Source organism: Lampetra planeri, unplaced genomic scaffold, assembly GCF_965212315.1.
Source record: "Lampetra planeri unplaced genomic scaffold, kcLamPlan1.2.h2 scaffold_761, whole genome shotgun sequence".
In the NCBI taxonomy this organism is placed as follows: domain Eukaryota; kingdom Metazoa; phylum Chordata; class Hyperoartia; order Petromyzontiformes; family Petromyzontidae; genus Lampetra; species Lampetra planeri.
The window spans coordinates 27248-39101 of record NW_027615583.1 but is presented as its reverse complement, the minus strand read 5'-3'; the positions used below and the strand labels follow the sequence as shown (position 1 = coordinate 39101).

General features: G+C 44.7%; 1 protein-coding gene and 1 non-coding gene across 2 annotated transcripts; one reads left to right on the top strand and one right to left on the bottom strand.

Moving 5' to 3' along the window:
* Nucleotides 1–180: 180 nt before the first annotated feature.
* On the bottom strand, nt 181–11403 carry LOC144741882 (von Willebrand factor D and EGF domain-containing protein-like; the record flags this gene model as incomplete). The annotated part of the gene is given in 27 exon segments (XM_078624379.1): nt 181–400; nt 834–1031; nt 1033–1091; nt 1805–1880; nt 1883–1921; nt 2403–2507; nt 3019–3035; nt 3038–3182; nt 3440–3576; nt 3668–3758; nt 3760–4128; nt 4130–4318; nt 4423–4489; nt 4807–5003; nt 5137–5220; nt 5222–5290; nt 5292–5412; nt 5561–5601; nt 5603–5660; nt 5775–5991; nt 6205–6352; nt 6677–6766; nt 6930–7121; nt 7123–7213; nt 8340–8587; nt 9771–9961; nt 11265–11403. Coding segments are annotated over 27 exon segments (3598 nt in total), but the record flags the coding sequence as incomplete, so codon positions are not given.
* TRNAR-CCG (transfer RNA arginine (anticodon CCG)) lies at nt 10076–10148 on the top strand. The gene has a single exon. It is a non-coding gene; the product is annotated as a tRNA-Arg (tRNA).
* Nucleotides 11404–11854: the final 451 nt, after the last annotated feature.

Sequence of the window (11854 nt, the reverse complement as noted above, 5' to 3'; positions counted from 1 at the left end):
CTCCACTGTGAGACGAACAAAGGCGAGCACCGTGAGAGTAGGCAGGGCTTATCGCTTCCCACCCTGCGCATGTGAAGGAAACCTTTCACTTTCTTTCTAGTAACACCTCATTAGTTGGTCCCACGCTAAGAATTTTGGTCATGAGCCTGTTAGTTTTTGTTCAATCCTGCGGATCTGTACCTGTCATCCCAGGTGGGCAGACACAGGAGAAAGAGTTGGGGCCGTCAATACAGCGTCCGAGTCTGCAGGGGTTGGGCTTACAGTCATCGATGTCCACCTCACAGCTTCTCCCTGTGAATCCATCGGGACACACACACATATATTCGCCACTGCCTGCAGGGAAATCGACGTTGGTGACACAGGAAGCTCCATTCACACATTGACAGGGGCGAACAGACACCTGGAGAAAAGAAACACAGATTAGTTTAAAAATAGGCATATATATATATATATATATATATATATATATATATATATATATATATATATATATATATATATATATATACACACGTATGTATACATCTTCTTATGATAAAATAAATAACATGTTTGTGTTACCTGCCTCTTTTAATTACCATATAATGACAACATTACATTTTTTTGAAAAGTGTATATTTTGTGTATACTGAGTCTGTATTTTCTTTGTGCATTGCAAATAAAAGTACTCAATTGACACAACAGAACGGTATGTGACACAGAGAAGGTCCTACATATACTATTGGCCCCCCCTAGTGGGAAGACAAGGCAATCCAAAAGGAGCTGCATGCCTCCAAACCAACTGAGTATAAGTGGGGTGAGAAAAGTTTCACCCACCCATCACCCAGTTTCACCTGAACAGCAGCTCTGGTCACAGTGTTACAGTCATCTGTCACCGTTAACTGGAAAGCGTGGGTGTCGGTCGGCTCGGCTGTAGCCTTCCAGACCAGCAGCCCGGCTGCAGACAGGGCTGCACCCTGAGGACCTGACAGGAGGGTGAAAACCACTGCAGAGCCCTCAGGGTCCTGAGCTTGTAGCTGGTAGATGAAAAAGCTCCCCTTGAAACGATCGCAGAGGAAGAGGCGATGTCTGAAACACCGGGGGCTCGTTTTCTGTTCGGAAAGTAAAGATGGAAATCAGTTTTTCAAAGGCAAACTGTCATACTCATACACACACTGATTAGGATAAGCAAATAAATTATAATAAGGCCAGGGCTGTGTGAGGTTTTTTTTTTTTTTTTTTTACTTTTATTAGTTGATAAATAAGAATTAATGTTTTTTTCTGATTTGATAATTGAACTTACATCAGCTTAGACCAGGCAAATGTACACTGACTATCAAAGTTCATACCACTGTGCGGATGACAAACGTACATACATACATACACATACAACCTTCTACACACCAGCAAAACACTTGTTTTGATAAAGAAGTTAGGAAATAATTGGCCTTTTCCCATCATCCTGTGAACAAATGATCCCATGCTGTCCACAGTGTGACACTGCGAATCAGCAGGAGAGAAAAGCAGTTGGTTGCTGAGGATTTGCAGTCTGTTGCCTACAGTTCTTCATCGACCGTCTCACTGCTGCTGCTGCGCCTCCTTCCTTTGCTTCCTGCGACATTCCCAACTGATGTGCTCTGTTTTTGTTTTTCTTCAGATACATTTTCAATGGAACGATAGGGGGGGCTGTGCTGAGCTCACTAACAAATTTGGTTTGACGTCTAGCTGCAGCTGTTGGAACTGTTCAGTTTGCGTTAGCAATCATTTCATTTTATCCAAAGTGAAATCCGAAGTGAAAAAACACTGACATTGTATGTGTACATACTCTCCGCGATGGACCATGTGTGTTTGGAGGAGTCCGGGCGGCATGTGAGACAGGGGGCTGCTGGGATTGGACTCCCCCCCTGCTGTAACATATGCCATCAATGTTGCAGGTTTTCTCCTGGGAAGCAAATGTAATGCAACAAGTAACATTATGGGCGTGACCTTGTGTCCAAAAAGTGAAGTCGATCTATACTAAATGTTTCCTGTGTTTACTGACACCTCACAAATATTCATGGTTTCACATGAGCATTAACCTGTTCTACTCGAATACTTCTGCTTAATACACAAATACACAAACTTTCTTACCTCTTAACAGTACAGTTTAAATACATACATACAGTGGGGGGAAATCTGTGGCGGGAGCTGCAGCCAAGAACGTTTTAGCATTTAGAACATTTTTTTTGAAGGAGTGGACCAGTCTTGTAAGTATTATGTCATATTTGCTTGGGGATCAAATACTTAATTCCCTCAGTGACATGAAAATTAACTTTCTTCTTTCTAGATTTGTGTTTGGTTTTTAATATTCTATTTCTCTCCATCAAACGAAACGACCACAGAAATTTGATGTGTGTACAGGCCCCCAAGTACAAAGTCTTTACCCGTAGTGTGCAGAGGACCTCTGTGCTGAGGCTGCAGATCTGACAGGCTCCATCATATAACGTCAGTATCTTGGCGTTACTGTAGCTGTAGCCATCATTGGAAACCTGCCATCAAGAGAAACACGGTTACAGCTGATAACAGAGAGCAATGTGAATAGCAGTCATACATTGTTGAGTCACTTCATGTGATTTATTTAGTGTTTACATGACGGCATATCGGCCCCCTCTACAGCTTTAAATATGGATATTACCCTTGAATTCTTTGGCTGTGGCTGGTTGTGTGTTAGGTATCTGGTGGTATCGTGCATCACCAACTGGCCTCTTTATAAGTTGTGTCTTCTGCACTAAACTCTCATCTTGCTCTGTCATCAGCACTGCGTGAGTGGGTGGGGGCTTCTCTCATACATCCAGTCCTGCCTATGTTGAAGTTTTTTTTCAGCAGATCAGCTAAAACTTGGGAATTTAGTTAGCAGCGCAACCAGATTCCAATAATTTAATATGTAGATGTTTGAGAAATAACAAAAAGATATCTGAAAGACGATCAACAGCCAAGTTTAAGAGAGGAAGGGAGTTGATTCATTTACATCAGTTCCACAAGTGTACTTCTAGTACTAACTTTGATCTGCCAGCGGCCAATGGTCTGTTTGTGGCTGTTTTCACATCGACACCAACAGGAGTCTGGCGGTCCACCAGTGGCAGCTGGCACTCCAAGGCTGTCACATCCAGAAAGGTGGCGGGAACAAATTGAGGCTCGTCCAGAACCCACTCCTCGTCCACAAACTTGACAAGAGGAGGGAGGAAGAGAAGAATGACGACATGAGGTGGGGAAAGAAACAGATATGACAAAAACAGAAAAGAGCCAAAAATGCACATTTCTAGAGTCGTTTCAGAGCAAATGTCATCAGCAGAGAATGAGGTTGAGAGCTGGTTAATGGTCATAGACGAAGCTGTTGGTGTCTTCTGAGCTGACACCAGAAAAGGAGGAGCATTCAGAGCAAGCAGAACTGGAAAGAAAAATAAGCAGAACAACAAAGTACCTTTTCTTTAACAAACTCACACTTGAGCTCGTAGGAGTCCTTAAAGCCTTGACCATAGACCTGGACGATGGAACAATCTCCCTGTCGCACGTCACACAGACCCTCCTTCTCCAACTCTGTGATCTCTGGGATCTGGTCTTCACAACAACAAGTAAATTACTATTTCATGGTACACCCAAAGACCTCTTTGGGACTAGTTGTGTGTCTGCCTGTGTGTTTATTTCCTACCAGACAACACACTGCAGTCATAGGATCCAAATCCTGGAAAGCAGACACAACCCCACTCCGAGCATTGTCCGTTTCCATTGCAAAGATTTGGGGCACTTTAGCACAGCCAGGACATCCTGGTACTCTTCTTCCCTCCGACCCTCCTCCACCAGCCTCCGCTCACACTCATTCTCCAGCAGTGGTAAGGTCGCGTTGAGCCAGGACTGGTCGTCCTTCAGCTGCAGGTCAGTGACACACATGTCCACTGCCCGACGAACCACTGAGGCTTTAAGAAGACGACGACAACCTGATGTGATGCTGGAGTTTGCGACGGCCTGTTGGCACTGAGCCCTGGCTTGCTGCTTGCTCACACCAGAAGGTGTAGGCCACGTTGGCAAAGTGTTTACAACCCCTGCAGCTTCATGGTCTTCTGGGAAGAAGTAGCTGAAGCTCTCTAAATTAGACTGGCTGAGACTTTGGCGTTGGGGGGTTAGACAAGAAATGGTGGAACTGTCTGCTGCCCCTACGCTGCTCCTCTCTACGTCCATCCTGGGTGTGATGGCTGGAGACGCCTGGAGGCAACGACTGTCTTTCACTTCCTTCGCTTGTGAGCAGTTCTACCGAGCTGATGTACTCTGCTGTGACATCTAGAGTGGGGATGATACTGAAAAGCTGGACGTTTCCATGGTGAGAGCAGGCGGAGTTGGATGTGGTGACTGCCAGTGATCGGTGTTGGGGGAGACGCTGGAAGGGGCTCCGCCTGACAGTTACAGAACTTGCGAGGGGCTCAGTGAACTCTGGAACAACGGCACATTGTTGAAGAGGCTGGTGCCTGGGGGGAGTCTGACAGAGGAAAGACGGAGTAAAAATCTGTTTTTCTGTGGTTCAGCGATTTTTCAAAGGAGGCAGACTGACACTTTGAGGGGAGGCTCAGTGTCCACAGATACAGAAGTTCACCCAACAGTCAGGGCCTCAAACTAAGAAATGTATTTGTTGAAGTCCAAAGTGATACTTACATTTGACACTTTACTTACACTTTGACTCAATTACTGGGAGTCTAAAGGATCAAAGTCTTGGTATGTTCAGGAAAAATAAGAGAAAACGCAACAAGCTTGGCTGCAACTGGTCAGCTGAAATATGACACCACTTTTAATACAGACCTCCATTCAGAGATAAAAGCCTGTGGATCCTCCAGTGCGTCTCCTGTCATCGAGTGGAAATCGTTGTCTGGCTGGCCGTCGTAGGTCCCACAAAGACCCTCGGTGTGGCTCCGGTCTGAACTGGGAGCTCTGAGCGTCAGACTCATTCCCCATTCAGACACGTCAGCACGGACGAAGGCTCCTGATGAGAAGGTCATCTGTAAACAATGTCAGATAAAGGGACTTATTTATAATATAAGCATGCCAATGTAGCGATACAAATATGGACACGGGTTTTGCTATGACAGGTTTATTTATATTACTACAAAATGCTCCTAGGTCCTCACTCACGGTAACTTTGCGTCCCTGGTACGACTCTGTGATACGAATGCCGCTCTTGCTGAGGTCCCTGTTCCTCATGGACAGGTGTGGCCTGGGCTTCCCCCATTTCCCCGTCGCACATGTCAAAAGCAATAACGTTGTTGCCGTCCCTCGCCACAAACCCCACACGCACACGAGGCGGAGTGCACCACGCTGCCACACTCCCACTGACGTACGTGGACCTCAAAAGGCCAGCGGCGGCTTTTATAGAGAACAAAGGTGCCTATGTGGTAGTTCTCATAATGCCTGTTGGCCAGAAGAACAACACTCATTGATCATTGTGTCTGCCCCAGCGTGTACTGGGTGAAATAATTACAATTTCATCATTCTTAACACTTGTGTGTTATTTGTTTTCACATACATTTCCTGTTCAGTCAACATGAGACTGAAGTACCTGCCATCAAAAGTGATGATGTGAGGATCAGTGAAGGAGTAAACAGAAGGCTGAAGGGACGTCCATCACCTTTATCTGCAAATAAGACATTTCATTGCCTCTTGATACGGAAAGACTCACAATACAAGAGAATCGTCAATACTGCATTCATCAAACCAAGACTGGAGTTGACTATGGTAGACTCAATTATGACCTAATTGATTTATGAATTTACCCGAGCCGGGTTCTGGGCGAATATCCGTTCCAGACAAAGTTGTTTGTGACGACGGGTTTCACTGAGATCTCCGTTGTCCTGTTTCCATCTCGGACAAAATCGGTGATAGCGCTGAAGTGGACCAGCGCCTGACTACAAACTCCTTCCCTGCAGGGACTCCTGGACAACTGGACCATACAGGAGGACAGAGACAGATCTGCACCCAACAAACGCTCGTCTGCAACACAACACAGACTGATTTGTATGATGAAACATTAGAAAGGAGCTGTGTTTATTTCAGTACAGCTCAGTGCTGCTTAACTTAACTTCTTCTGTCACATACATTTAGGTAACACATAACAGCATCAAGCTTCAACTGACTGAGGGCCTGCTGGTGTACTAGTAATAGTTTTGCCAGCTCGTTCAGACACATTTCAGTGACCATCCACACCTTCACTGCTGGTGTGGAGCTGCAGCGACACAGAACAAAGTCCTGCGGAGTCTGCAGACTCCTCGGGACATGGGACTGGAACTGTGCTCTCCACAACCAAGTCATAGAGCTTCCCATCCTCAGACACACTGTTCTGCTCCGGTCTCAACTGAAGAAAGAAGAATAAAACACTGATGTAAAGTGACACGTTAAGAGCTGGGCCAGTGGCCAGGTTTCACAAGGAGTGTCCACTATCATGTTGTTTTGGTTCAGGGAGACTGAACAACATCATCATCACGATGATCTCTTGACCAATGTCATAGGTAGAACAAAGCAAAATATTTTTTAAAAAACGGAGATGATGGTGGTCTTGATCTACTGAGCATTACTACAAAAATAATGATGCTGCAAATTTCGTGACTTTATGTTTTTTACATTTGGTGAACTTGATGTTCGTCACATACACAAACCATAGTAAAACACTGTGAATTACCCTGATTCCTGCAAAGAACACCAGACTTTCTACTGAAGGACCTCTGATGTCTGGTCGGTCCAAGAAGAAGCTGGAGGCGGAGCAGTAAATCTATGCCAAAGAGAGTAAGAAACACTGTTTGGTAATTACACGGAATATATCATAAACTCCTCATACCAATGAAGTGGAATGTTTTATTCATTGGAAAGGAAAAGAGCTCAAATTGGAACTTTTAAAAAGGTAATTAACAATGTCTGCATTAAATATCACTCACCTTGTCACCTAGACGGAGATTGAAGCCGTCCAGCTCGATGAGGCCAGAGGTCTGGATGGTGGTCTCCTGTTTCAGCTCCTCTTTCACACCCTGAGCTGAAGAGCGGGACCAGGACATCACGTAGCCCAAAGAGCTGTTGGAGTGGCTTTCAAAGCTGCATTTTAAGTGCACAGTGTTTCCCGTCACCTCTGAGGACGATTACTGGCACAGATGGAGCGGGAGGCTGTTTGGCTGACGGGGGAGAAGCAGAAAGCGTCTCTACACGGATAGAACAGGGCATGTTACTGTGGATGAGTTATATCACTTGTCTACTGTTACTATCAAATTTAACACATACCACACAAAACCCTATCCGATCTCTAATTTCTGATCTTTGGGAATTTGATAAATACAATACTGCAGCCACTTCAAAATAAATTTACCATTGAGAAATGTAGAGAAAAGCACCTGATGCTGTAGAGGATCTTATATAATACTTACAATAAATCAAAAAATATGTTATAAGCAGAAAATTATTTTCCATCGACCTCCAATAAAACCCCTCTCCCTTCTTTTGACTTCTTCTTCTGACAACGTCCTAAAAACCTGCTTTGGCATTATTCATAACCTGGCTGAGTGCTTCACTATGGCAACAAGGCCCAGCGGACACCGGGACACATGCTCAGCTCATTAAGTTCAGCAGCTGGGGGGGGGGGGGGGGGGGGGGGGGGTTGGCAGTGCATTCCTAAAAGCGCTGGCAACTCCCTGACCTCCTGATTGTGTTGGTGTTTGACCTAACATGAAGAGACAAGCGTCGGCCATAAACCCTGCAACAGGCTCCTCACTTTTACATGCTCCACCGACGCTCACTTCATCAGGGCTGCAGGTCAGCGTTGTTCTGGGTAAAGTGTCCGAGGTAAAGTGTCCGACATTTCTGTAAACAAACACAAGGTTAACTGCAATGTTAACAAATGGAAAACATTTACACCAATACGTTTTACTGTAAGTCAGTTTTTGTGTCATCCTGTTGACCAATGGGCACTCAGAGACCATAGACCTCCTCCAAATCCAGTGGGCAATATTACAATATGTTAAACTGATCTTCCCCCAAATATACTTTTTATGGTCTTTGTAGCATCTCACCTTTTAGTTTTTGTGTAATCCTGTCAAAAGGCCGACAACAATACTGGCAGAAAGTGACTATGCTGTCAATAGTCTGGTATTTGGGACACAGCGTGTGAGCGACACATGGTCAGCTATCTCCTAAACATCCTGTTGATTTGAATCTGAGTTGAAAAGACACACCTTTTTAGGCCTTAACATACGGACAGTTTTTGACTGCTTTGGACAAATTCACCATGTCAACAGGATGTGTCTCATTTCTGTGTCTGCTGACCCTGACTGTCATAAGGCTCATGTAACAGAGAATACCTCTCCCCTGACGTACCCTGTGCGCAGTACCCCATGCATCCCTGAGTGGGCTGGAGCAAGTAAATGTAGAAATCTCCACAGTTCCGAACAGTAACCGGGATGCGGTACAGACAGCAGTCTTTGCTGTTGCTTGGGAAGAACTGCCAAGCAGCACAGGCCGTCAGCTGCCTGACCTCCAAAGGACGTGGCAGGGACTCACTCTCACCCAGAGAAAGCCACACCGGAGCCTGAGTCCCACAATGGTTCACCTGGACATAAACATACGAAAATGGGTATACAAAAGTTATAAGTGACTAACAAATGCCGCTTGTCACAGTTAAATTGTCTTTACAGGTTTCCAGGACCTGACAGATCTCTGCCATAAAGACACAGAGATATTACGTAACACATGACCATCCTCTATTCCTTTCTCCGCCCACTGCCATGGACGTCCATCACCTGGAGATTCGCGATGCCCTGAGAAGGTTGGAGGTAGGCTCAGACGACCTCTCACAGCAGGAAATCCTTGACACATTCCAGCTCTCCTTGCAATCACCCTCATAAATATGCAGACCATGCATTATTATATGCGTGAGCTGGAGGGAACAGAGAAGCCGACAGAGATATTCTCCACATGGAGTCACAGACACAGTTGGAGACTGATCAATATTTGTAATTAACTGAAACACATCAATACAAAACCTCTGGAGGTCAGAGCAGGCCTCTGAACGTGAAACATAAAAATGATTGATGTGAGAACTTTACAACCTTGGTGAAACAGTTAGGACCCGTGACAATTTCAACATTATGTGAATAATTCCAAATAAAATGTAATTTTTTGGAAATAATAGTCATTTTTCTGAAGCTTTGGGTTGACATAAACTCTTTTATGCTGGTTATCATGCATTCCATCATTTAGTCCAACCCCACAATTGTGTGCAATTTTATCATAATCAGAGTTGGTAATGTGTCCAAAAGGGAAACCAGTTTGTCAAAAAAGTTCAAGAATCATGCAATCGTTTGCAGTGCAAACTTTGTCAGCAAATAGAGAAGCACAACAAAGGCTAATAAAGTCAAATGACAAATGTATGATTTCTGCAAGTCCGACGAAAAAAAGAGAAAACAAGAGAATCTGGCAGAAAACACAACAAATGTCAACTAGTAAAGCTACAGACCTGTTGCTGGACTCCGTGAAGTGCACTCTGCCTGGATACAGCAGTGAATTACGGTCCACAGATGGTCTATCTTGAATAGCCATTTGTGCATTTGATGCCAGTAACATGTCAGTACCCTCCAATATTGTGACCGGTTTAGGATACAAGATGTAAAGCATGAACCCACCTTGACTATGGGTAATGCAATTGTTTCTTTACCCCGTTAACTTCACACTGATCCCACCGCTGTCAGATCTGTGGACTGTATATTAGAACACCATCAGATTTCCCTGCTTACCTCCACACACTGCGTGGGCATGCTGGCTGGCTTGTCAAAGATCTGAAACTGGTACCAGCCTGGAACAAGAGAGTGGTCACAGATGAAGTCCTGCAGGGATGACTGCTGCAGCCAGCTGGAGCTGAAGGTGGTGCTACGGTACGGGTTTTGGAGGACAGAGTGGCCGCCCGGCGCACACTCTGGGGGGAGAACTAAAAGCAGAGCAAAGAAACAATGTTAACACGAGCTGTACACCAGGACCAATATGAGTATGGGGAATGCTTTCCTAAGTTGGTCTCACATGGACATTGGTGCTCCATTAAAGAGGCCCAGTGGCCTAATGGATAAGGCGCCAGCCTCCGGAGCTGGAGATTGTGGGTTCAAGTCCCACCTGGGTCAATCTTTGTTGTCAAACCAAGTGAATTGTTAAGTGTGACCTCCTTCCAATAAATACAGGCTTCTTCTGCTGACAGAAGTTACAACACACTTCTGTTCTGCTAACAATTCACATTTGATAATGACCACATTAATGAACGTCAAATTTAATAGCGTAGCTTTTCTTCAAGAGTGGTGCAGTCACACTCACCGCACATATCCACAGACTATCAATTCCCACCTATACCATAGGTCTTCTTTGCTTTACATGTATTGAAGGTTGCCATGATGTCACCCTTTACAACAAATTCATATGTTCAGTTATATTCTACACATTCAATAGAAATTACGAGTTGTTTATTTGGGTCAGTATAGTAAGTCAGAATTAGAACAGGACTTGGTTGAAAAAGACATCCAAGTAAATGAAGTCAAAAGAAATAAAAGTGTCAGATTATGTCTACGGAAGTTGGAGGAACATCAGTGGATTATAACTAAGGGGATCAATAAGGTTAAAACATTTTTTTAAGTTTTATGGTGTGTGACCACTACAATGTGATCATAAAATGTGATGAACAGGAGCAAAAAGAAAAAGTAGAACCAGCCTCTGCTTGTGCAAACGCTGACCCCAGAAGTGAAAGGTGGTAGGACTGTGATCAGGTCTGTCTGTGATGGTCGTGACAGGCAGACAAGCTGCTGAAGGAGATGTCAGGTGATGCCAGAGCTGCACACATCTCTCAGCCTCAGCACCTGGCCACTTCACTCTAACTCACCGAAACAGGAAGTCTACAGGCCCCATGACACAATCAGGCACATGAGGTTTTGATCTATGTGACACCGGAGGGAACCAGCACATTGGATCAGAAGCTGCACAGAGGAATCTAATTCAATCCTACTTTTGGTTCGCAAACTTTAGTCCTGTTGCCTTTAGGAGCGGGGTCATCCCCCAGAAAAGCCGTAAAAACCGCTCGTTTCCTCTATAAATGTCAAACTTTTTTTTGTTTTACCTGTTTGTGCTTTCACTGCGGTTGGAAGCAGGAGTGCAGCGCGCAGAAGAAGTTGCACAACAGTCTGGAAGTTCATCGTCCTTCTGCTGCGCCGTTTCACCGAAAGTCTTCTGTCGAGTCCGTCTGATCCGCTGACCGATCCGAGGCAGGACACTGAGGAGGACGTCCCGTTTCCTCGGGGCGTGTGAGTGTCGCTTCTGGTCGCAGAGGAGCGGAGCTGCTGAGCGACAGACTGCTGCAGCATCACAGGCTGTTAGGAGGGGCACCACCTTCATGGGTCCATAAACCTCTGCACAAATCTGCTGCAGGACAGGACAACATCTCAACACTTATCACATTAGTGGACTTATGCATTAAATAGCTAATGTAAATATTTTCTTAATTATAAATGAATGGATAATTTGTTTGATCAGACCTGGCAAAAAAAACAAAAAAACAAAACTGAATTTAACATTTTGAGTTCCCAAAACCCAGCTTCATTGTAAGCTCATCTTGTTAAATTCTAGAAATCCTGTGTCTGTTTCATGAACAGTGTCTGTCTGGGAAAGTATCTTGTCCTTGTGTGTTCTACGGTATCTTGCTGCTGTAACACTGTAATATCCCAAGGATGAATAAAGTACACCATCTATCTACTGAGATTGCTATCAGACCTTATCGGCCTTCATATTGGGGCCAACTGAATCTTTTTTATTCTTTAATGTCTAATACTGCTTACTTTTGCCTTTT